Source organism: Miscanthus floridulus, unplaced genomic scaffold (genome assembly GCF_019320115.1).
Source record: "Miscanthus floridulus cultivar M001 unplaced genomic scaffold, ASM1932011v1 fs_10_2, whole genome shotgun sequence".
Lineage (NCBI taxonomy): Eukaryota > Viridiplantae > Streptophyta > Magnoliopsida > Poales > Poaceae > Miscanthus > Miscanthus floridulus.
The window spans coordinates 12,687-40,000 of NW_027096202.1; the positions used below are offsets into that span (position 1 = coordinate 12,687).

Below are 27,314 nucleotides of genomic sequence, written 5' to 3' on the forward strand. Positions count from 1 at the left end.
CCGGTTCTCCTTCTTTCTGACGGGTGGACAGGGATCCCCTCCACGATCAAGGGATACTGCCGTTTAGCAGTCAGCGTCCTCCGCTTGGCCCTGGTGACAAGGTAGGCCTCTCCCAAATGATGGGCATGTCGATCTTCAGCCTCTTTCAGAGCTTCTGACATGGCAGTCTCCCGACTCTCAGCGGCTGCCGCACTTTCATGCGCTTCGGTAAGCTGCATCTGGAGCATCCTAGAGAAGATCTTGGCTTCCTCGGCTCGCCAAAGTCACTTCCTTAGCTTCAAGGCTTGCCAGTCATACTGCTCATCCAGAGCAAGCAGGTACGTGGTCAAGTGCACCATGGTAGGACTATCTTCTTGCGCATCCCGCCCTAGCAAAGCCTCCATGCGAGCCCTCCATGCCCATCGGTTCTTTTCCAAAGGTGGAAAGAACCTCATGGGGGTACGGGCACTGGGCTCTTCATAGATCTGGCAAAGGTACCACAAGGCTTTGTGGGCCACAACCTGGTAGGTGTCGATGAAGCGAAACCCGGTTGCGGTCACATTCCAGGCTTCAGTGATGTCAGGGAACTCTTCACTCTTCTCAATGTAGACGGTAACTTCACACCGCTTAGTGCCATGCTTTTCATACTCACGGCCCTCATACTCGGGACGATCTTTGACTCTGAGCTTTTGCAGGGTGGCATACAGGATCCTGGGAAACCCTCAGTGTTCAGACAATAACTACTAACCCAGGCTCCTATCATCGTTGGCGGTGGTTGCAAGGAAGGACTGAGTGAAAAGCTGGCTCAAAAGGAAAAGCTAGGCGAGCTAAAGTGCACCGGGTGGTGGTACCAACAGCTAAGCCAGACCCTGCTTATAAAGGCAGAGCGGTCAGTGGTCCTAGCACGGTTCACCAAGGTTCCAGCATGAGATCACTATAAATGAATCGACCGAATTTTTCACGCGTTCGAGGCGAGCGATGTCCGAGGCCATTAATGACTAATATGGCTGCAAGACAAGGTTCTGACAAGAGCCTAGAAAAGAGTATGGGGAGACGCAGGTCATGGCAGGCGTGAACCACAGGCGACGCGAAGCACAAAGCCACAGTTTAGCATTAACTCCAGAATAGGAATGAGTCAGGCGTGCACCATACGACACGCGTGACACCTATGGATGGCGTATCTGCAAGTAATATGTGCACTACAATGCACAAACAGGATATACATGAATGCACGTCCCATACATCCTTCTACTGTTGCCAACATATAGGGCAACCGTTCTTAGATTTTTGGCACACCGATCTCTCCCGGTAGCTAGCCGATACTATCGGACTATGCTCGGGGTTAGTGTACCTGCAGAGAACTTGATTAAGCCTACCTAAGTCAGTAGAGTGTCATCTATCCTGGATACATAACCATAGTAATGGGGCTGCTTATATAACTTCGCATGCAACTTCCTAACTTTTTGAAAATAATTTGTTGTCAAGTTTTAGTTTAGAAATAGGTTCCGAAGCTTTATTTCCTCATTTATGCCGATGGTGCTGCTGGTAGTGTAGGGCACACGAGCGGTGCAAGGAAGGCAGTAGATCTTCGGCCGTAGTCCACAGCGATCGACCTGATATTTGCCATGGTGAGGTGGATACGGAGGTGCTAAGGGATGATGGGACGTTGCATGGCTGGGAAAGTTGAACCTGCACTGGCTAGGGAGCCGTATTAATGGCGACCAACCCCAACCATCGACCACCTCAGGAGCAATGTGCACGCAACCCAAGCCATCTCTTAGATGCATGGATGCATGTGTAAGTACAAATGTTATTGCATGGTCGGTGAATTGTTTTTATCTGATGGTAAGGAGTAGAGGCATTAAATGTGTCCACCTGCCTGACTTGTTTTTGTGATGATACCATGGAGGGGAGGCATTAAATGTGTCCACCTACTTTCGACCCACCCTGCGTAGGTGAAGATGTCCAGTGCTTTCAAATTTACTGAGTAAATTTCTAGATAGCTTAGGGAGGCACTCGTGCATGCATGGAAATTTACTGCCTAGTATCTATTGATAGTAAATTCATTAATGTAAAAGGAGAAGGCACATATGATGTGAATTCCTCATTTCATAGTTACTTTTTTTATGTAAAGGACACGTGAAAGCATAGTGATGTAAATCCCCCTACCGTAGTAACTTTTTGCAAGCAAAGTACACCTATAGTTTATATTGACCTTGCATGCATGGTCATTCAATTTTTCATCTACTTCATTGAATGCATCCACTTGCTTCATGTATCCACTGCTGAATGCATGGAGGAAGGCTGGTTGTGATGCGTTTCATCTGAGTCGTGGAATTTCTATCTAACACACTAACTAAATGGAACATACGTGGACACCCTAGGAGGCCGCACAGTCATTTTGCATTGCTCATGGCATAATATTTGCCTTGTTTCTCACTTAACTGTTAGGACGATGGCTATGTAATGTACCTTCTTGCAATCTATGACACATGTATTATTTAAAAAAATAGAAGAATATGGAAATTAGAGCATTTAATATTCCATGCCATAGCTCGATTGAAACATGCACATAGGAGAAAGATGACTTATCAGCGTGTTAAGACCATGACTATAACTACTCCAGAAATGATTTTCATTAGGATCAGAGACAATGTCTTTTATTTCCAGAGGTGACACATTTGTCCAATTATCTCTATAAATGATTCTAGGAGACCAGAGATTTTAGGAGAAGCTCAAAGCATATGCCCGTCTCTGAAAATAGATTTTTAGAGGTGAGTACCTTAATTTAGCCATCTCTATAAATGGGCATTTACAGAACGGCCATGTTAAGAGGCATGTCTCTGAAAATCCCGAGAGTAAACTTTTTCTCGAATGAATTTGCATGTACAACTCAATGTGCTTGGTTTGTCAATGTGTATGGGATCCATATACATGAAAACCGACGAGATGATGTCGCAGAATGCGACGGTAGCCTTAGGAATGTCGTAGTGTGTATGTACGTAGCTCATGGAGCAGCTGTCATGCATAGAGATCTGTGTATCAGTACATGAGTGTGCCTTAACGTGGTTGAGTGAAAAAAAATAGAAAGACAAGTTTCATCCGCTAGTGGGCTAAATTGCCATGCATGATCGAGCCGAATCCAGTCACAACTCATGAGGCACTAGTGATTAGCGCGAGCCCTTGCGCGCAGCTGGCACCATAGTTTTTTTAGTAAAAGTACAATTGATTATAAATAATGACATGAAATAAAAGTACAAAGTAGATCCGAGATGTTTGAAGATTACAAAGTTAACACATTAATAACATTGGTTATAAGATAGCTGACATAACCTAAAACACATATAGGACAACTGAAACTTAATCTATATTTAAAGATATGTAACATACCAAAAAAACACACTATAATTGTCTTATCAATTGATCAATATCACCGACATTGTTGTTGAACCACTTCATGCAAGGAACATTATAGTTCCTTTGTCACCAAAAACAATCATTGATATATCCATCACAGAGAGCATTCTGCAACTAAGGAAATTGGCTTATAGGTGTCCATGTTGACCAATCCAACATCCTTGCAAGAAGCATGCAATTCTAAGTTTTTTAGCGTGTTCGGCTCCCCTCCTTGCCGCTGGCTGCGGTATATAGCAGCCTGGCTGGCTGCTAAAGCAAGCTGCTGGCCGCCAGGCTTCCATGCAGACTACTCCAATATCCTTGCCGCCTGGAGTTAAGCAAGCTAAAAGGCTTCCATGCAGAGTACTCCAGGCTTCCATGCAGACTACTCTAGCCTTCCATGCAGACAACTACAACATCCTTGTAAGCATCAAATGCTAAGATTTTAATGCCTCTTAGCCTACTTACATATCATAAGTAAATAACTTGAAAGACTATTGGTATGTGTAATAAGGAAAAAAAGTTATGTATTGATGCCTTTTAGATTTATTTACTTCAGATCTGGCTGAGCAGGAAGCATACAATCTAACCTGCACCACAAAAATACTAACACTTCAATGTCCTTTAGCCATACCAAGAACACAATTTGCTAAGTAAAAAACCAAAGTACTATTGGCATGTTTAATAAGCAGAGATGTTTAATAGCTAGGATGGATACGACTATGATAAGACATAAGATGCATGCGCCCATGAAAATTGAATGTAAACTGAATTGTGTATAAAAAGAAGGCTTTAGAACATCCATGTTCTGCTTATATCTGATCTGATATGGTGGAGTAGACTATTATTAATAGTGTGACAACTTTGCATATGCATATTAGAAAAAGGTATTAACGCCATAAAATCTACAGTTTAGTTTTAGAAGAACACACAATGATACTTAAACCATGCCAGTACAAATACTGAATGGATAAACACAACTCTGTATCTTTTTTACATTTCACTTGGCCTACAAAAATGATACATACTACCATGGGGAAGAAACATGTTGAAAAACTTATGGCTTCTAGTCAAATAGCATTGGAGAATTACCTGAAGACAAGCATGAATAGCTGATTCTAGACCATTATGCAAGCAGTGGTAAACTGCAACCTGCATTGGTCGTGAGGCGAGAAATGATTTGACAAATATGTTAATCAGATTGGTAGAGTTTGAATCTGCCATTGAACCTTGCTCTTGCATTGAGTGTATTTGTCGCCATGAATTAGCTAAGGGAAATGAAAAATGGTGTGCACCAATGGACATAATGTCAACAGCATGAGCTAGGTACCAAATAGCCTTGCATGCCTCACAAGCAGTAGGTACCATGTTTGTAGAACCTGATATTGTGTCTGACCCCGAAGCTATCAGACATTCACACAAGAGTTCAAGTAGTTGTGACGTCCTCGCATGATCAATGATCTTGAGGAGACTTTCTTCCACTGGCTTCGGATCTTCAGATGACATGCTTGCCTTCAACCCAGAGATGACTCGAGATAACATCAAAGCAAGGCAGGCAGTTGACTCATGAGATATTCTCCCAGATGGATCCACTGTAGAAACCAGGATCTGCATATCAAAACTCATAATCAAGATAAAAGGGAAACATAACTGACAATAAAACCTGAAGTTGGCATCAAAGCGTTACCTGTGAATAAAGCTCATACAGGGCTAACCAATGTCTGTCATAAGATTTTAAAATAACTTCATCACTTATGTCAAGTAGTTTCCGTGCAATTGCCAGGCACTGCCAATAAAAAACATAGTTATACATTGCAAGTTATATCCAAGACATCCCTAATAAAGTAGGAAATAATTTTCTCTTTCCAAAGAGAAGAGACGCTGCTTTCATTTGATTTGCTACTTTACTTGGATGTTGCAATATTTTTTATTGTGAACAAAAAAAACACAGAATTACTGCCAAAAGTATCGTCACCACAAGTCCATAAGCATTTGAAAGCTTAGTTTTGATAATGAGATTCGTAAACTCAAGAAGCAAGCTTATGTCAATTGCTGCATAAGATTGGCATGACCCGGCATCAATTAAATTTTTAATAATTCTGAGTGTCTGATTTGCTCCATCAATATTCAATTCCCTGTAAAAGTTGCAGCAAGCATAGGTTGAAGTTAGAGACAAGGCATGACGAAACCAGAAGAAAAACTTCTGCTAAGTGGACGCTATACAGTTGTGTGGAGCAATGTTCCCATTCACATATTTTTTTAGCAGAAAATACAGCAGGGGAGGCCCCCACTGCAGAGATTATATTAAATAAAAACAAAGAATGTACAAAGAAGCCTCAGAAGAGAGGCAAAAAAAACACCAAAAAACAAACCCAAGACAAAAAAAACTATACTAAGGCATCTATACACAACAGGTATTCTGGGCGCTTTATTTGCTCACTAAATCTGTGTGCCTGGAGATTAGCCTCTTCAAAGAAGGAACTTTTCCAGGAATCAAAAGACGGACGACCTCTGTCAAAGATGAAATTATTTCTTTGCTTCCAGATTTGCCAAGCAGCTCTGATGAATATCTCCATAAAGACCATTCACATATTATATCTGTTATCACGCCTTTATACAGCCCAAATGTTTTTTATATAAGAAATTACTACTGAACTGATGTAAAATTAGTAGAGTGCATACATGATACTATGATAGTGATACAGAGGAAACTCTAGAATTACTCTAGTACCCATGACTACTATACCCTTAACAATACACTAAAGGATAAACACCATGCATTACAACCACGTTAATCTGCAATGACCGTTTTTCCTTCATGTTTTCACTTTTCAGAAGATGAGAGCATCTGATCTGAACAGTTCACAAGGACTGGAAAAGCAACAAATCTACCTAGGTGGACTTGGAGCATTAGTAAGCCAAATTTTGATAGGGCTGAGAATGGTTGACAGTGTTTCATTATCTTCAACAATGTTGTTTGCACCTTCTACTGTTTGTGAGGCTTTTTCCAGTTTATCCAAAGCAGTACACTCTGCAATGAAGTATTCTGAAAGATCACCTACTGTGTACTTTCAGGGAAGAAACCTGACTGTTATGATCAACACCACTGCCCAAATATACTACCAGAAGTCAGAATTTGGATATTAACTTGCCTGAGGGAAAGCAGCTTTCAGGAACAACACCATTTGGTGAACCATGATGGTCCTGAGTTGCTTGCATAGGGCCATCCAATTTTCTGTTACCTTTGGGTTTATTGGAATCATTATCCCTATTGGTAGTAGCAGTTCTACTTGACAAACATTAAAATCAGTTCAAGATATAGAACTTATGGGAAAATCACTAAGAAAAAGGATATAAGTTTACTATTTAAATTGCCTACTTTGGGGGCAGCTGGGGAAGGTTGGTTCCTTGATGTTTGTGTTTCTTCTGCTTTCCTAGTACCTTCAGACCCTCTAGGATTCAAGGCACTGATATCTTCAAAGACTAGGATTCCATAATTTACTTGAGCGTGTAACTAATGATACTTACAGCTGCCGGTCCCATTGAATCATCTTTGACAAATGGGTGCTCCAACAATGCTGGCCAGGTTAATCTACTTTGAGGCACCTATTACATACCACACAGCATTAGAAAAGAAAAGGCACAAATGAACTCATTAGATGGATTTGAGGGGGCATTGCCAGTTATGAGTTTATGACCTTGTTGAGTAAACCCTTCAGGAAGCTCTTAAAGTTTGCGCTCATATTATCTGGATATTTTACAGAATCCTAGCAAATCGATGAAATCATATAAATTAGTTCCGACAATTAAAAAATTCAAGGATAACAAATAAAATAACTAAGCCTGGTAACCTCGACAATGTGCCGGATAAGTGCATAGACCGAATTTGTATAAAAAGGGGGCTGTCCAACAAACAGTTCATATCTGGTCAACCAAACAATAAATTTAGCTTGATAGATAGATTATCAAACACAAAGTAGAGTACATGGCACCAAGTTGAACCATGTGCCAAAGGCCAGCAGTATATTAAGATTACAACTGCACAAAAGGAATGTGATACAATAGCATCTAGAATGTACTAGTATGAGAAGATTGCAAAAGTAACCAGGTCTAGATAGGAAAGCAAAGATGTACATACAAGATGACACCAAGGGACCATAAATCTGCTGTGTGGTTATACGGCTGTTCCCTCACCAGTTCTGGAGCCATATATAAAGGCGTCCCTGCATAGGAAAAGCAAGCCTAGTGAAATGAAAGTTTGGCAAATGGAGCTCATCACAATATATCCGTAAGATAAAGCAATATCAATAGAGCATATGCCTCAATGAGCTACAAATATGCAATAAGGACCAGCACAATTCAAAGGAGACAATTCCATATAAATAATGAAATACAGTGTACAGCTACTTGTCTTGGAATGTAGTCTGAGATAAACTGACTAGAAAAAAAAACTCCATAATTTGAAGAAAATACAGAAAGAGTTTAGATTCATAAATGAATAATGCAACGAAATCATACAGATTTAAGAAAGATGACAAATATAACAGTACACCTTAAATGCTTAATCACATGATCATTAGAGTTTGGTAATTGCTATCACGTTAGTTTAGCGAATCAGAGTATCAGAATGTAGTAGATCTACCAACAGGTAAGATGTGGCTAACAGAAGGCTTTCTATGATCCAGAGATCTGTGATTGACTATGAAATGAAGTATTCAAATTGGCATATACATACTTTACCTACAGGCTACAAGACATGGAAATTATTTGTTAAAATTTCAGCTACCAGTGAAGATGAAAAATAGATACCTTTAATGGAGCGTAATACATTAGACTATTATTAATAGAGCAGCCAAAAGTTATGACAGTTTTTCTCTAGAAGAATGTTGAAACAATCAAACTGAAAGTTCAAGTATCCATGTGGTAATGTCCATGCGGCAGCCACTATAAGTGCATTTAGTTTGTATATCACGCAGAGGAAGAGGAAATGTATGTCATGATTATAGAGTGCATAGAATTATCTGATATGCCTTATGTAGTCATGGTAAAATTTAAAGTTCGATAAAGAAACAACAAACGTTGTGTGCCTAGGAACATCTTGTTACATGAACTGTGACTGCAATTTGGGTTTAACATATCATTGTCAATCATCTGGCTTGAAAATATACAAGCAACTTATACATGGTGACAAAGAATGAACAGAGCCAAATTCTCTTTAATCCAGAGTATCAAACTATACAAGAGAAGAACATCATCACCTGAAGGATAGGGGGTAATGTGATCACGACCAGAAGGTAAGAATCCATAGTCGCCAAAAGATTCTAGAATGATGGCAAGTCTCTGCATAAGGTGTATATTAGAAGCCATCACGGTCCGAAATGCTAAACCTTCTTAAAAATCATAAATTCACTACAACAGTGATAGATGTATGTATCAGCTAAAGATCCAATGTAATGCGAATGTCTGATGCTAATGCTTTCTCAGGTGGACAGAAAGCCTAGAACTGAAGCATTCAACAAAATGATCTTTTTACGCATAGGCAAAGGGGCGAGCCTGTGGACCGGCCCAAAGGTCTATATTGCATATAGAGAGTCTTCCTGAAACGTTCACTGATCTCCTATTCTTGGCGATCACCTTCAGCACATGAATCGCCACTTAGCCCTTTTATTCTTTGGCTTCCTCCTATTATTGCAAGCATGCAAATATGCTCTTATTGATTCCATATAGTTTGATGGAAACAAAGATTGGTTTAAACAAAAACAGAAGCACCTGGTATGAAAGGGATGGAGATCATACCTGATGCATGCAACCATAAATCACAAATGCCTTCTCTTCGTACCTCAGCCATAACCTGCACGAAACTAAGGGGTAATAGAACATTAAAAAAATAGTAAACGGAGAACTACTTAACCTTTCATAGCCAAGATTACAAACACATGGCGTGCAAGATCACATGCCAAATCGCATTATCCCAACAGATCGTGTTCGAATCACTTTTGTATGCCTGCAACATCCACTCATCCAGGGCCACAGCACAGTACAGACCTTTTGCTTGAGGCCCCACTCTAGCCTCCACACAGGTGTTGATCCTCTCTACCTTCCCATGCCGCTGCACCACTGCTGGGACTGGGAAACGATGGTGACCAGAGAGCCATTCGCCACCCGCATCACCAAAATCAAAATATCTTCTAGGAAGCAGGGCCGCGTGCTGGAGCTAGATCTTTATTCCTCACGTCCATAGCTATGAAGAGCGACGCCACATGCACAGCTACGACTTCTTGTGGTCAACACCGCCGAGCACGGAACAGGTGGAGCCAGAGGAGGCGCCGACGCGATGCCCACGCGCACACACCTGTGGGCGATGAAACTTTTGTGGCGTGGGAGGCGGGGAGGGGACTCCCGGCCATCGATGCCGCCGAGCACGAAGCGAGCGGAGGCGGTGACCCTCCACACGAACCGCACCTTCAAAAATTGAGTGACAACACACAAAGAAAGTAGGATTCAGAATAATCAATTGAATGACAAAAAAACAAAGAAAGTACGATTCAGAACAATCCTCTCCAAAAGAATAATGGCACAACCAAAGCACCATTTGCAACAATCAGACGCACAAGATTATACAACTCAAACACAAATCACTACAATGGCATCTATTTTCTATGCACCCCCTATCTCACCACCGACGCCCGGCACCTCGTGAGGCCTCTGTCCCAGTCCCAAGGAGCACGGCAGTATCTCTCATAGGACGGCCACCACCTCCGTGCAGTCCGCGGTGCTGGCGAGGCACGGCGCCAGTCTCCACGGGCGGCGGTGTCTACCTGCAAAGCATATTCGGCCTCCCCGCCCTGGTCGGCGGACCTCCTTTTCCCACCCACAGAGCCGCCTAGCAAGAACCACCGTGCAGCTCATGGCGGCCTCGATTCGCAGCGGCTTTCACTGCCCACCTCCTCGCCTATTTGCAAGTCAGATCCAGCCTTCCCGCACCAACCACCGCACCTCCATTTCCCACCCCAGCTCCACTACACAAGAAACTTTGCAAAACGAAAGCAGGAAAAGGATGCAGAGAGGAGAGCGCTCGCACCTGAAAACGGCCGAAACGGATAGGCCCAGTTCTTATCCCCTGCGGTTTCTCCTTTCGGGAGATGCCGGCGACCGAGGCCCGCGCACGATGGGGGCCTCCAGTGCCGTTGTGCCGCCGCATCGGACCGCCCGAGCCAGGGCCACCACGCCAGCCACCCGTGAGTGGGAGCGTGAGTGAGGCCTTGCCCGCGCTGGGGGCCTCCTGTGCCAGTGGCCGCTGCGCCGGACCCGCCTGCCGGTGCCAAAGCTGCTGCGCCGCTGCTGAGAGTGAGGGAGGGAGTAGAGGAGCAAGCAGCTGCTGCCACCTGCCATTTACATGAGAGAGAGAAAGAGGAAGGAGCACCATTTTACATGAGAGGACCATGGTGGAGCCTAGCTCTACCGACGCCTCTACATCCTCCGGCACGTAAAGTACATTGTCCTTGCATGCATGGCCATTTAATTTTTCATCTGCTTCATTGAATGCGTCCACTTGTTTGATCTATCCACTGCCGAATGCATGGAGGAAGACTGGTTGTGATGCGCTTCATCTGAGTCGTGGAATTTCTATCTAACGCACCAACTAAATAGAACATACGTGGACACCCTGGGAGGCCGCCGATTGTTGAAGCTAAATATTCGCACAGTAAGGACCATATCACCTGATAATTTGTAAGGATAAAAATCTGAATTTGCATTACATTACTTAAAAAATCTGAACGAAATATCAGAAGAAACACAGATGGAAATTAGTGGCATAGATTCTTATGGAGCAAGTCGGACTATTGCTAGAAATGGTAGCTGCTCCTCTAAGTTATCGTCATGAGGCTGCAGAAGGACTTTTTATCTAGCTATTGAATAAGACACTCATGTAATAGACAATTGGCTGCACAAGTTGGGATCATGACACTCAAAACACCATTTTTCTTTGTTATTGGTACAATACACATCCAAACTTCAATTATCATGGCCTTATTTTTTTTTTTTTTTGGTTTGCAACACATTGGCAAAATCCTAGTTAAGAATAAATTGAAGTTCATGGTGATCTAAGGGTAAAAAATTTTAATGTGACCGAACATTATTGTTATGAATTTGATAGCATAGGGTTAAAAAAAATGCTGCCCTAAAGCATTGACGGATCGACAGGACGGCCAAGCATCTTGTGCAATGACTAGTCCAGGAGGCAAGAAGCCATAAAAATATTACACACCATCCAGAGAAGTAACAAATGAGGGCTTTGGCCATAAGTCGAACATAACCACCATCCAGAGTAGTAACAAATGAGGGCTTTGGCCATAAGTCGAACATAACCTACACTTAGGAGTAGATTAGGCTCGAGGTAATTGGGCTTAGTGACTAGCTAATTGGTGATTAGGGGCCCTCAATTTTTGGGGGCCTAGTGCTATAGCACCACTCTAGGGATAAGAGAAGGGGGATAGAAATATGAGTGAGCTCTTCTGTGTGATGATGCGGTGGCCATGTTTGTGGAGCTTATCTCATGTGTCTCTTCTCCTTTGTCTCACCGCATACCAAGCATGACACACATTATTTTTACAGCCGATTTGGAACTGTTTGTACAAGGAACTATTGGACCACTATAACTCAGCATTTGTAGATCGCCATTTGTAAAGGCGGCTGTGGAGCCAATGGTTCAAAGATGTTTCTAATGTTAGATGGGTTGTGGGGCGAATGATACAAAGTAAACACGTACCATCGGCTAGCCCAACAGATTTTTTTTTAACATCAGTTCCTCGAGTACACTGACAGTAGCAATTGTATTTATCCAGTTCGTTTTTAGATACACCTGACACTACTGAAAACCGGCACTTTGCCGAGTGCCTGCGGCAATCGGCAAAGCCCAAAATACACTCGGCAAAGGCTTTGCCGAGTGCCGCACTCGGCAAAAAATTAGCCGAGTGCTTTTTGGCGGGCACTCGGCAAAGCCTTTGCCGAGTGCCGAAAAAGCACTCGGCAAAGATTTACACTCGGCAAAATAAAAATGCGAAAAAACCCAAAATTAATAGCAAAAAAATTTTTCGGGGGAGGCCGCCACCGGCCATCAAAGTCGCTGCATTTTTTGCGCAAAATTCGCGGCTAGCGGGATTCGAACTCACGACCTCTTCATCGCATGTCTACTGCTCTACCACTACACTACACTATCACTTATGTCTAGATTCCGTTATCTATCCTCGTATATTATACTAAATCGAGAGTAAATTGCTTGTTTGAGGCCCTAAACGAATTCAAATCAAAAAGTGGCCAACTACAAAGTTTCATAACTTTTCGAGATCTACAATTTTTATTTAGGAAGTTTTTCCATCCGAGGTCGTTTGAAAAATTCAAATTTCAAATTTGATAGATTCAAACGTAGTTTTGCATGATAAGATGATTTCAAATCAAAAAGTTGTCAACTACATAGTTTCATAACTTTTGGAGATCTACAATTTTTATTTAGGAAGTTTTTTCATCCGAGGTCTTTTGAAAAATTTAAATTTTAAAATTTTTAAATTCAAACGTGGTTTTTGCATGACAAGATGATTTCAAATCAAAATGTTGCCAACAACAAAATTTCATAACTTCTCAAGATGTCACACCCAATTTTAAGGGTAAAATTGAATGCACAAAACTCGTGTGTGCCCAGGAATCAATCACACACACAAGCTGACAAATTACATAAAGTATCATCACGGTGTCTCATACATCAGAGTTATAATATAACTTAGTCTTATACATCACAGCGGAAAATAAAAGGTAACTCTCTCGAGGGGCTTCATCACAGGGAAGGTCAACTGGTTGACCACAAGCCTAAAAATCCTCAGGAAAATTTTCATACCCGTTGCTATCTGTTACCCATCCGGGATTTTTATCCAAATAAAGATAATAAACAAGCGTAAGTACATCCCGTACTTAACAAGTTAACATGGGGTTATGAAGCTCAAAAAGGTTGACACTGGTTTACTGCAGTTAGCATTTTTAATAGGTCAAGCTTTTATTCTCAGGTATTATCAAATTATGCTTAAGCTCCCATTTAATCCCATAAGAACATATATCAGGGTCAAAATTATCATATATCATCATAGAACAACTTAAATGATCAACAACAAGTAACCAGTTATTCTGTGAGTTTTCCGGGCCGCTCGTGATCGTGAGCACGGCTGTTATAACAGTTTGTTACCCTCTACAGAGGTGGTGCACATTCACCGTGAGTCATGATCCCCATATGCCCGGGTTAATTACTCCCATGTCACTGCCAAGGTGAGCTGGCAGGGTACACTATGAAGCCATTTCATATGTTTCTCTAACAAGTTGGGGCCGCTAGGTTTCCTTGGTAGGCAGATGTAGGAACCCCCCTTTCCTATGGCACATATCCATCACGGCTATACTCATAGGAACAGAGGCAGCCCTATACCCAACGTGGCAAGCCCCATTTGCGCCAAAAAGGTAACCTCTAACTAGCTAGAAAAGGTCCTATTACTGAGCTAAAGTCAGAGCCATATGACTCTCCCGGTTGCACTGTCAGTCCCAGCTTTTGCCGATAGATAAGTCCTTATGGAGGGCCGGGAGCAACATGATCAAAGGTCATTTGCACCTCTGCCCTACGGAACAGTTGTTATAAATCATGTTAAACTCTTAGTTCCATAGAATCATTCATCATCATGTATATCAAGTTCAGTTAGAGCACTAGCAATCTACCCATATACATTTAACCCATAGGAGACAAGGAATAGGATAATCAATCACTAGAATGTCCTTACGGGTATCAAAATTAGACACATGCAAATGAGTAATTGATTAAAGTGAAATAGGACATCAAGGTAGGCCCATGCTATACTTGCCTTGGTTCACAAACTCTTGCTAGTCCTGCTGGTCGTCGAAGAATTCTTGATTCCCAACGTTCTCCTCACCGTCTGAACGCGACCAACACGGCAACATACAACATTCCAAAAGCATTCATGCAAAGCAAACATTCCTATCATTAGAACAGTACACCAACAGTATGGAAAACAAGATAAAATGTTTGTGAAAATAATCTACGTCTCACTACGATCACGTCAACGCGTAGTTCACGAAAAACGGAGCTAAAATGCGAAAGTTATGATTTAAACAGGTTTTCCTATAGCAATATATTTAATTAAATCTAACCATAAAATTAAAAAGTTCCAAACTTGACTAACAGTGGTTCTAACATGTAGGTTATAGAATTACGAAGCTAACGCGATTTGAATGGATCAATTCAGAGCTAAAACGACTATTTTATACGCAAAACAGTTCAAATGGCATTTCTGTAAATACTGAAAACGTATTTTAGACTTAAGTAGTGATCTTTACGCTTTCAAAACGAGAATGCGTAATCAGGGAAATGCGCTTTGGGCTGCGGGTTCTATTCATCCAAAACCGAGGGTCTCTTTTGCAAATCTGCCACGCGAAGGGGTACCGGACGTTCTCGGCCGTTGGATTAGAAATGAGCGGCCAGAAATGGATCCAGGGGAGAGAGAAGAAAACTGGCCGGCCGGAACAATGACACCGGTGGCAAAGCACCATTGCCGACGGCATGGAGGTCACCGGAGCACGCGGAACACAGCCTATGGGCCACGGTTCGGAAAACCGGAGGCACCGGGAGTTAGCTGGGGTGAAGGGGAACTCGCCCAGGCCGTTACGACAGCCGGAGGAGTGAGCCGAGGCGGCGGACGCCATGGCCGGCAGCCAAAGCTCGCGGACGCTCACGAATAGGGCCCCAAACAGCCACGAAATACCAAATTGAATGCACAGGGGGAAGGAGGGGAGCATGGCGAAGCTCACCGCGACTTCAAACGGGGACGAACGCGACTCGAGGACGGCATTTCGCGTGGAGGTCTCGAGCTCGGCAGTTTCGGCGCTGCTGCGACCTTCGTGCACGATGAGCGTGAAGAAAAAGAGTGGGGCAGCAGGGAGGGGGCGCGCGGGGGGGGGGGCTCGGCTCCTTTAAATCAAGGCCGAGGAGCGAGGGGCGATGCTCCCACGACGCCAGGAGCGGCGGCGGTTGCTGTAGAGGTGGTTCCGCGTGGCTCGGGCGTGGGGCAGAGGTGGGGGATGCGCTGACGGGCGGGGCCGAGCGGTCAGCGGCTGCGGGCGCGAGGAAGGCGCGGCAGCGGTTGCACGCGTTATGATGGGCTGGCGGCTGGCGCTGGGCCGAGCGAGGCGCGCAGCTGGGTTAGCGGCTGGCGCTGGGCCGCGCAACACGCAAGGAGGAGGCCATGCTGGGCTGCGGAGAGAACTAGGCCTGTGGGCCGAAAATCAAGAAGGGAGGGAAAAATGGATTTTGCATTTTTTTCTTTTTCCAAATAGATTTCCAAAAGCATTTTCAAATAGGTTTAGAATTCATTTGAACTTTGAATCAAGATCGTTCATCACAAAATTAGATATGCAGCAGCATGTATGCATCAAGAAGTTTCTAACCTTATATTTAATTTTAATTCCACAAAATTTATTATTTTCCTATGTTTTAATGCACACATATTTGCATAAATAAATCAATTTAGCTATTTTAAAATAATGTAATTTTTAGGGTGTTACAATTCTACCCCCTTAAGATGAATCTCGTCCTTAAGATTTGGGTGATTGCTTACTCAAACAGTTGGGGATAAGTCTTTCTCAGATCCTCTTCTCTTTCCCAAGTAGCCTCATCCTCTGTATACCGATTCCACTGCACCTTGCACATCTTTATAGTTTGGCTTCTCGTAACTCTTTTGGTAGTTTCCAAGATCTTTATCGGATACTCTTCATAAGATCTTCCTTGACAGCAAGTTCTTCCAAAGGAATTTGCTCTTCTGGTACCCTCAAACACTTCTTCAATTGGGAAACATGAAACACGTCATGCACACCTGACAAACTCTCAGGCAGTTCCAACTGATAAGCTACTTCTCCACGTCTCTCTAGGATCTTAAAAGGTCCTATATACCTTGGTGCTAACTTTCCCTTCATATTGAATCTTCTCACACTTCTCATTGGTGACACCTTCAAGTACACATAATCACCAATCTCGAAAGTTAGCTCTCTTCTGCGAATATCAGCGTAACTCTTCTGTCGGGACTGAGCTACTCTCAAATTGTCTCTAATCATTCTCACTTGTTCTTCCGCGTCTCTAAGGACATCGGGTCCAAACACTTGAGTTTCTCCAGTCTGATTCTAGAACAAAGGCGTTCTACACTTACGCCCATACAGCGCCTCGAAAGGTGCCATCTTGAGACTCTTCTGATAACTGTTGTTATACGAGAACTCTGCGTATGGCAGACTCTTATCCCAACTATCACCATACTGAAGTGCACAAGCTCTCAACATATCTTCCAAAATCTAGTTGATCCTTTCAGTCTGTCCATCAGTTTATGGGTGGTAAGCAGAACTGAAATTCAACTTTGTCCCCAAAGATCTATGTACTTTATGCCAGAATTGCGATGTAAACTGAGTGCCTCTATCCGACACAATTTTCTTGGGAACACCATGTAAGCACACTATTCTTTCCATGTACAACTCTGCTAGTCTTGCACCAGTATAGATAGTTTTGACTGGTAAAAAGTGGGCAACCTTTGTGAGTCGATCCACTATTACCCATATTGAATCATAGCCTCTTTGAGTGCGGGGCAATCCTACGATAAAGTCCATACCAACTTCTTCCCATTACCATTCAGGAATTTTCATTGGTTGTAGTAACCCTACAGGTCTTTGATGCTCAGCTTTCACTCTTTGACAAGTGTCACACAAAGCCACATATTCTGCCACATCTCTCTTCAAACCATACCACCAATACTTCTCTTTGAGATCCAAATACATCTTGGTACTTCCGGGATGTATAGAATAAGCAGACTCATGGGCCTCTTGCAGAATTGCATCACGGATAGCTTTCACTTCAGGTACACATATTCTTTTTCTAAACCAAAGAGTGCCATTCTCATCCATTCTGAATCCGGGTGCCTTTCTAAGCACTATATTCTCTGCTATCTCCTTAAGTTTTTCATCCTCCAATTGACCTTTGCGTATCTCTTGCTCCAATGTAGGCTCTATCACCAATTCCATTGCATTAGTGACAAGGCTCAAGTTGAGATACTCCATTTCAGCACACAACTATGCTAACATAGATGTCATCTGAAGTCCATTAGCATAGCTCTTTCTACTAAGTGCATCAGCTACGACGTTTGCCTTTCCCGGGTGATAATGCACTTCCAAATCATAGTCTTTGATCAATTCCAACCAACGACGTTGTCTCAGATTCAGATCTGATTGGGTGAAGATATACATCAAACTCTTATGATCTGTATAGATATCGCTCTTATGTCCAATTAGATAATGTCTCCAGATCTTCAAAGCATGAACCACAGCTGCCAATTCCAAGTCATGAGTAGGATAATTCAACTCATGCTTCCTTAGTTGTCTAGATGCATATGCAACCACTCTTCCTTCTTGCATAAGCACACATCCAAGGCCCAAACGGGATGCATCACAATATATAGAGAAGTTCTTGCTTAAATTGGGCAAAATTAATACTGGAGGTGTAGTCAATCTCTTCTTTAGCTCATCAAAGTTTGCCTAGCATTTATCCGACCATACATACTTAGCATTCTTTTCCAACAGAGCTGTCATAGGCTTGGCTAGCTTGGAAAACCCTTCAATGAACCTCCTATAGTATCCAGCCAATCCCAAAAAGCTACGAATCTCACTTACATTGGTTGGTGGTTTCCAATTCAATACATCTTGCACTTTGCCTGGATCCACTGCTATTCCACCATTGGAGACAACATGACCCAGAAAAGATACTTCCTTCAACCAAAACTCACACTTGCTCCGCTTAGCGTACAACTTATGTTCTCTAAGCTTTTGCAAGACTAACCTTATATGTTCAGCATGTTCTTCTTCAGTCTTGGAGAATATCAGTATGTCATCTATGAATACCACCACAAATTTATCTAGAAACTCCATGAACACCTTATTCATCAGATACATGAAGTATGCAGGTGCATTGGTCAATCCAAAAGACATAACGATATACTCATACAATCCATACCGTGTGGTGAATGTTGTCTTGGGTATGTCCGAGTTTCGAATTTTTAGCTGATGGTACCCTGAGCGGAGATCAATCTTGGAGAACACATGGGCTCCTCTCAACTAATCAAACAAATCATCAATCCTAGGCAAAGGGTATTTATTCTTGATTGTAACCTCATTAAGTGAATGGTAATCCACACACATCCGTTGACTACCATCCTTCTTATCCACAAAGATCATAGGTGCCCCCCATGGGGAAGAACTGGGACATATGAAACCTTTTTCTTGCAACTCTTTTAGTTGCTTCTTAAGCTCTTCTAATTCATTAACTCCCATTCTATATGGACATTTAGCTATTGGTGCAGTTCCAGGTAATAATTCAATAATGAATTCAATGTCTCGGTCAGGTGGCATACCTGGCAAGTCATCGGGGAAGACATCCGGGAACTCCTCCATGACAGGATCTTGTTCATTGACTTCACCATCTAGCTGATTCACTATGGCTGTAGGCTGAGCTTGCACTACCACTTCTACACAGATTCTATCTCCGTTGAGTGATGTCACAACCATGGATTTCTCCTAACACTAAATCACTGCCCGGTGTTGTTTCATCCAATCCATTCCTAGAATAAGATCAATTCCCGCTGTTCTCAACACAATAGGCTTCACTTTGAAGTCTACCCCCCTTAAGGAAATGCTAGTTAAGGGGCTCCAATAAGAAGCTGGCATACTACCTCCTGGGGAATTTACTAGTATGGGGTTTTTCATGGCACACAAAGGTATGCTATGCATTCTAACAAAAGCTTGGGAGATAAAAGAATGCGAAGCACCAGAATCAAAAAGTATAGTAGCAGAGATAGAGTTGACGCTGAACGTACCCAACATGACCTCAGGCGTCTCCTGAGCTGCATCAGATGACACATAGTTCACCTTCGTAGTGAGAGGTGGTCGGGCGTTGAACTTCTGATTGCTAGTCTGGTTCTGAGGTGCTTGTTGGTTCTGCTTTTTAGGACACTGATGAGCATAGTGACCTACTTCTCCGCATTGGTAGCAGGCATTGGGATTGTTGGGTGCACCACTCTTCACAGGAGCATTGTTGGGCACTCCCTAGCGTGTTGCAGGATTGCTGGTCTGTTGCGGGGGATGCTGATTTCCAAACTGTTGCTGGTACTAAGGGCGTTGCTGGAACTGGTTCCGCTGAGGATACTGACCACGGTTTCCCTAGTGAGTTGGTCCTTGATTCCTCTGCTGGAAACCTTGCTAGGGGTAAGCACGTGGGCGAGTGTTGCTTCTAGAAGCTTGCCCTTGGAGCCTTTTGTTCTTAGCTTCCATCTCCTTGCGCTTATCGTCAATCACGATAGCGCGATTCACCAAAGACTGGAAGTTAGGGTAGGTATTAGACATCAGCTGAAGCTGTAGTCCATCATAGAGTCCCTTGAGGAAACGGCGTTGCTTATCCTTGTCGTCCGCTACATCATTTGGAGCATAGCGTGATAGTTGTGCGAACTTGTCCCGATACTCCGCCACTGTCATGGATCCTTGCTTGAGAGATCTGAATTCTTCCTGCTTCAGTTCCACTAGTCCATCGGGAATATGGTATGACCAGAAATTGTCCTTGAATTCCTGCCAAGTGATAGCAGGAGCATTGTTGGGACGTCCAAACTAGAATGATTCCCACCAATCCTAAGTAGCTCCTTGGAGTTGCCTAGAAGCGTACAACACCTTCTCAAGGTCGTTGTATTGTGCTATGTTTAGTTGTTTCTCCACAGCACGCAACCAATCATCTGCCTCCATAGGGTCTGAGGCATGGGTGAACCTTGGTGGACAACCTTTCATAAACTCTCCACGCTTATCTCTGACCTGAATAGGAGGTGGTCCTCTTGCAGGTTCATTGTCCAAACGCTGCATCATAGCTTGCATCAGCTGCGCTTGCATTCCCAATATTTGTTCCATGGTCAGAGGTGGCGGTGGTGGTGGATTTATGAGGGCATCACATCCACGACCATGGCCTCTGCCTCTTCCTCCTCTTGCGGCCATCTGTTTTCCAACAAATGTGCAAAATTTAGAGATTTTTCTAATTATAGAGAGCTTACAAAAGATAAGACACAATGTTGAGAATTTTCTAGACAAGATTCAAATGCAGCAGTTCAGTAAAACTGTTATAACTCAAGTTTCAGAGATCCAACAGAGGTGCACCAAGATTTGTTAGAAATCTTAGGAGATTAGCTACAACTTTTATTTAGGTCACTTTTACAGATTCTGACACACACATGGTCAAAAATAGAGCTAAACCGAAACTGTTCTGGGTTCCAGATAGCGTAGGAACATCAACTTGTGTCAGCTAGATATCCCAAACCTGAACAGCTATTGATGTGATTCCAGAGACATTTGAAAGATACAGGGGTCTAGTTATCTCCAAAAAAAATTTAGAATTTTTGACAGCCTAGATTTTGAGATACCAGATAAAGAACACAGGCTGCTCCAGAAATCAGCACAGCAGAGATAAGATAAAGCGAAACATCTGCATTAAGATTTCATTCTAAACTTAAGGTTCCAATCTAAGGAAGTTGTGGACATGCCCACAAACTTCCAGCAATCAAACAAATACCAAATCAACCAAGTTCATAAATTAAAACATTTAATCATCCAAGTTCACAAGACCAAACAAGACTAAATATAAAACACGAACTAACGACATTGCACTCCTAATCAAGGCACCTAACACCTATGGAGCGGTGTCAATCATGGTGAAGGACCGGTGCTTCTTCTTGTAGATTGATGGCTGCCCAAGTTGAGCTCGAAGTTCATCCACTTGCTTCTGGAGGCGTCTCTCAGCCCTCTGGGATGCACACAGTTCTCCTTTGATTTCCTCATCCACCCCCTGCATAGCGTGGATATACTGCACCGTTGCTTCCAGAGTTGGGTCACTCTCTGGTGGAGCCAAAACCTGCCAAACACCCTCATGATCTTTTCAAGGGAGGAACCTGAAGCGATCCTCCCTCATGGCCTCAAAGCGACGACCATGGTAGTGGATGTAGGCGTTCTGTGCTGCATCCTCCATACCATCCAAGGCATGGGCTCTCCTGGTAGGGGCATAGTGGACAGTCTCCACCTCATGTCCATTCTTGATGTCATTCCAGGCGGTGACCACCAGTTCTACCTTCCAGAAGGTAGCCTCCAATGGATGCTGGTACTCGGCGCAGTGGTAGCTCATGGAGGCGTGCAAGTCGGGGTAGTAGTCGTCCAGCACGTGAGTGAGGAGGGTGTGGTAGTAGGCCGTCTCTGGAGCTGGCTTGAAGTAGTACTTGCACTTCCAGCCAATCTCCTCATCCACCACGGGGACAGCTGGGGATAGTGCAGGTGCAGGGGAAGTAGCCGTCGACTCCTTAGGTGTAGCTACAACAGGATAGACCGGCGCGGCGACTGGAGTAGGAGCAGGTGCAAGCGTCGGGGTAGCCATCTCCTCGTCGTCGAAGATGATCACAATCTCCCTCTCTGCCTGTGGGGCACACGGGGTGAACAGGGCACGATAGCCGGTGGTGCTGAGGCGAGCAGTCTATGGGTTATGAGACATCTATAGATTTAAAGTGAGATAGAATTAGAATCAACAATTTTAAATAATAGATTAAAGTATGAAAAGCATAAATGTTTTAATAAAATAACAAGAATAAGACAGTAAGCAAGAAACCAGAGGAGCAAGGTGCTAAAATGACTGTTTTCTAACTAGGCTTGTATCCTACAGTCAACACGGCTTTGATACCAATTTGTCACACCCAATTTTAAGGGTAAAATTGAATGCACAAAACTCGTGTGTGCCCAGGAATCAATCACACACACAATCTGACAAATTACATAAAGTATCATCACGGTGTCTCATACATTAGAGTTATAATATAACTTAGTCTTATACATCACAGCGAAAAATAAAAGGCAACTCTCTCGAGGGGCTTCATCATAGGGAAGGTCAACTCGTTGACCACAAGTCTAAAAATCCTCAGGAAAATCTTCATACCCGTTGTCATCTGTTACCCATCCGGGATTTTTATCCAAATAAAGATAATAAACAAGCGTAAGTACATCCCGTACTTAACAAGTTAACATGGGGTTATGAAGCTCAAAAAGGTTGACACTGGTTTACTGCAGTTAGCATTTTTAATAGGTCAAGCTTTTATTCTCAGGTATTATCAAATTATGCTTAAGCTCCCATTTAATCCCATAAGAACATATATCAGGGTCAAAATTATCATATATCATCATAGAACAACTTAAATGATCAACAACAAGTAACCAGTTATTCTGTGAGTTTTCCGGGCCGCTCGTGATCGTGAGCACGGCTGTTATAACAGTTTGTTACCCTCTACAGAGGTGGTGCACATTCACCGTGAGTCATGATCCCCATATGCCCGGGTTAATTACTCCCATGTCACTGCCAAGGTGAGCTGGCAGGGTACACTATGAAGCCATTTCATATGTTTCTCTAACAAGTTGGGGCCGCTAGGTTTCCTTGGTAGGCAGATGTAGGAACCCCCCTTTCCTATGGCACATATCCATCATGGCTATACTCATAGGAACAGAGGCAGCCCTATACCCAACGTGGCAAGCCCCATTTGCGCCAAAAAGGTAACCTCTAACTAGCTAGAAAAGGTCCTATTACTGAGCTAAAGTCAGAGCCATATGACTCTCCCGGTTGCACTGTCAGTCCCAGCTTTTGCCGACAGATAAGTCCTTATGGAGGGCCGGGAGCAACATGATCAAAGGTCATTTGCACCTTCGCCCTATGGAACAGTTGTTATAAATCATGTTAAACTCTTAGTTCCATAGAATCATTCATCATCATGTATATCAAGTTCAGTTAGAGCACTAGCAATCTACCCATATGCATTTAACCCATAGGAGACAAGGAACAGGATAATCAATCACTAGAATGTCCTGACGGGTATCAAAATTAGACACATGCAAATGAGTAATTGATTAAAGTGAAATAGGACATCAAGGTAGGCCCATGCTATACTTGCCTTGGTTCACAAACTCTTGCTGGTCCTACTGGTCGTCGAAGAATTCTTGATCCCCAACGTTCTCCTCACCGTTTGAACACGACCAACACGGCAACATACAACATTCCAAAAGCATTCCAAACATTCCTATCATTAGAACAGTACACCAACAATATGGAAAACAAGATAAAATGTTTGTAAAAATAATCTACGTCTCTCTACGATCACGTCAACGCGTAGTTCACGAAAAACGGAGCTAAAATGCAAAAGTTATGATTTAAACGGGTTTTCCTATAGCAATATATTTAATTAAATCTAACCATGAAATTAAAAAGTTCCAAACTTGACTAACAGTGGTTCTAACATGTAGGTTATGGAATTACGAAGCTAACGCGATTTGAATGGATCAATTCAGAGCTAAAACGACAATTTTATACGCAAAACAGTTCAAATGGCATTTATGTAAATACTGAAAACATATTTTAGACTTAAGCAGTGATCTTTACGCTTTCAAAACGAGAATGCGTAATCAGGGAAATGCGCTTTGGGCTATGGGTTCTATTCATCCGAAACCGAGGGTCTCTTTTGCAAATCTGCCACGCGAAGGGGTACCAGACGTTCTCGGCCGTTGGATTATAAATGAGTGGCCAGAAATGGATTCGGGGGAGAGAAGAAAACTGGCCGGCCAGAACAGTGACGCCGGCGGCAAAGCACCATTGCCGACAGCATGGAGGTCACCGGAGCGCGCGGAACACGGCCTATGGGCCACGGTTCGGAAAACCGGAGGCACCGGGAGTTAGCTAGGGTAAAGGGAACTCGCCCAGGCCGTTACGACGGCCGGAGGAGTGAGCCGAGGCGGCGGACGCCATGGCCGGTGGCCAAAGCTCGCGGACGCTCGCAAATAGGGCCCCAAACAGCCACAAAATACCAAATTGAATGCACAGGGGGAAGGAGGGGAGCACGGCGAAGCTCACCGTGACTTCAAACGGGGACGAACGCGACTCGAGGACGGCGTTTCGCGCGGAGGTCTCGAGCTCGGCGGTTCCAGCGCTGCTGCGGCCTCCGTGCATGACGAGCGCAAAGAAAAAGAGCGGGGCAGCAGGGAGGGGGCGCGCGGGGGGCTCGGCTCCTTTAAATCAAGGCCGAGGAGCGGGGGGCGACGCTCCCACGACGCCAGGAGCGGTGGCGGTTGTTGCAGAGGCGGTTCCACGTGGCTCGGGCGCGGGGCAGAGGTGGGGGACGCGCTGACGGGCGGGGCCAGGCGGTCAGCGGCTGCGGGCGCGAGGAAGGCGCGGCGGCGGTTGCGCGCGTTATGCTGGGCTGGCGGCTGGCGCTGGGCCGAGCGAGGCGCGCGGCTGGGCTGGCGGCTGGCGCTGGGCCACGCAGCACGCAAGGAGGAGGCCGTGCTGGGCTGCGGGGAGAACTAGGCCTGCAAGCCGAAAATCAAGAAGGGAGGGAAAAATGGATTTTGCATTTTTTTTCTTTTTCCAAATAGATTTCCAAAAGCATTTTCAAATAGGTTTAGAATTCATTTGAACTTTGAATCAAGATCGTTCATCACAAAATTAGATATGCAGCAGCATGTATGCATCAAGAAGTTTCTAACCTTATATTTAATTTTAATTCCACAAAATTTATTATTTTCCTATGTTTTAATGCACACATATTTTCATAAATAAATCAATTTAGCTATTTTAAAAGAATGTAATTTTTAGGGTGTTACACAAGATCTACAAAGTTTATTTTGGTCATTTATTCATCCGACATAGTGGTAGTAACATTGTTCATAAATCTTATATGTCTCTCTTCTACTTTCATGAAACTAATACGAGAGATATGAGAGAGATGTAGATTTTATGAATAATGTTATTGTCGCTTTGTCAAATGAAGAAATGACCAAAATAAATTTTGTAGATCTTGAGAAGTTATACAATTTTGTAGTTGAAAAGTTTTTCATTTCAATTCATTTAGGGCCTCAAAAATTGCTTTGAAAAAATGATTTGCCGAGGGCAAAAAAAATGCACACGGCAAAATGCCTCTTTGCCGAGTGCCAAAAAAAAAAGTCACTCGGCAAAGACGGATTTTGCCGAGTGCATAAAAATGGCACTCGGCAAAATGCCTCTTTGCCGAGTGCCAAAAAAGGCACTCGGCAAAGACGCATTTTGCCGAGTGCCGAAAAATGGCACTTGGCAAAATACATCTTTGCCGAGTGCCAAAAAAAAACACTCGGCAAAGCCATCTTTGCTGAGTGCCGAAAAAAAACACTCGGCAAAGCCGTTTTTGCCGAGTGCCCTATAAAATACACTCGGCAAAGCTTCCGGCACTCGGCAAAGTGCCGGTTTCCAGTAGTGTGACTATACAAAGTCTCCAGCAGTTTAACCTGAAATTAAATTGGTGCAAAATAACGACTACATGTTCAATTATTGCATTTACCCATAGATTCACATGTATAATTAAATTTCACCAAGTTTAAATGGAGGTACGTTCAGCAAACAGAAACATATAACATATAATTAATTCAATATTACAGACATAACGTGTCATCTCAGTAGAAAAATAACCAACCCTAGTATACTACAATCTAGACCAAGATCCAACAAGTGTTTTCCTTCCTTTCCAAATTGATCACCTTCTCACTATATTCAGTTCACACATTAACATGTCACTGGCCTACAGATCGATCCATCAGTTTTGTCTCTTCTCCATGCTCTCAATTCTGGTCCATCAGCTGCACATGTGTATGTTGAGAAAAACTTCTAAATTCAGTGTTGTCCCTTCTCAGATTCATGAAAGCTTTTCTTAGCAAACTGTTCCCCGTCACAAGTTCCTCCAAAATCACAGAAGTCAAGTAGCAGTTAGTTCAATAATGGATTGGTTTTACCATAGTTCACTACATCCTGCCTTTTGTTGAAAACGAAACAATGCAGTTTACATCATGTAATACCGTGAATTTTATTTTTTTAAATAACTGAATAAACATTTGCCTTCGTCCTCGCCCATAATAAGAAATCAGACTATATTATTACAAAAAAGTTCTTGCACTCATGCTTAAAGTAGACTCACAAAAATCACAGAAATTCAGTTCGCAAGCCTACACATAATTGGCCATCCATAGGAGGAAAAAAGGCCAAAATCGATGTTTCTAGGGTCTAACAAGTCTTGTAGACACATTCTTTTTTTTTTCTTCACTTCGCTGCAACTGACCTCCAAACTGGAACCAATGTGTTCCCTTGAATAAGACATGCAAGAATGTTTTCGGACTGCACTTGTCAAAAACACTATCTTTATTAGTGAGCCATAAGGACCTACAGAAGTCATCCATGCTTGTAATAACAAGCTTAAATCATTTCTACACGGCTTATACCAATTCCCAAAAAGGTTTGCTACAGTGCACGGTGGGGGAATACCGAATAACATATGCACCGCATGCCAAAGAGATATAGCATATGTACACCTAAAAACAGATGTTGGATAGTCTCAAAATTACTACAGAAGGGGTAATATTTGCTTCCTTTCCTATTTCTATTAGCTAGGTTGTCTTTATTTAGTATTACGCCCATTTTGAGGAACAAAAGAAATATTTTTAATTTTAAGTGACAGCTTTACTCGCCAAATTTCCTGTGTTACAATGATGTCATTGCTAAGTAGGTATCTGTACATCGATCCAACCGTGAAACTACCACTTTTACTTGAGGTCCATATGATAGTATCCTTCTCTGCTTGTAAGTTTACGTTTGCAATAGTTGCAATCAGATTAATCCATTCTAGCAACTTATTCCCAATCAGTGCCCTCCTAAAAGAGACGTTAATGGGAACAGTGTTGAATACTTCGGCTACCGCATGTTTGGGAATCTGTAGGCTGATTCCATA

The 27,314-nt window shown here is 43.1% G+C and overlaps 1 protein-coding gene across 1 annotated transcript; it reads right to left on the reverse strand.

The window, feature by feature from the left end:
• Positions 1 to 4,368: 4,368 nt before the first annotated feature.
• Positions 4,369 to 21,664, reverse strand: LOC136530344 (serine/threonine-protein kinase TIO-like). The gene is made up of 16 exons (XM_066523103.1): positions 21,435 to 21,664; positions 10,457 to 10,760; positions 10,320 to 10,394; positions 9,728 to 9,837; positions 9,172 to 9,226; positions 8,185 to 8,209; positions 7,514 to 7,598; positions 7,227 to 7,299; positions 7,074 to 7,142; positions 6,878 to 6,981; positions 6,759 to 6,827; positions 6,528 to 6,670; positions 6,268 to 6,406; positions 5,347 to 5,510; positions 5,063 to 5,163; positions 4,369 to 4,983 (listed from the first exon to the last, which is right to left on the reverse strand). Exons 1-16 carry the CDS (start codon positions 21,662 to 21,664, stop codon positions 4,369 to 4,371), a joined length of 2,361 nt encoding a protein of 786 aa, XP_066379200.1.
• Between the last annotated feature and the right edge of the window lie 5,650 nt (positions 21,665 to 27,314).

Coding starts and splice junctions, on each gene's coding strand:
- LOC136530344 (XM_066523103.1), bottom strand. CDS start 21,664: ATGAGCTACCACTGCGCCGAGTACCAGCATCCATTGGAGGCTACCTTC. Junction 6,982..7,073: donor TGAAGGGTTTACTCAACAAG/GTCATAAACTCA, acceptor GGTATGTAATAG/GTGCCTCAAAGTAGATTAAC. Junction 6,407..6,527: donor TGAAAGCTGCTTTCCCTCAG/GCAAGTTAATAT, acceptor ACTTCATTGCAG/AGTGTACTGCTTTGGATAAA.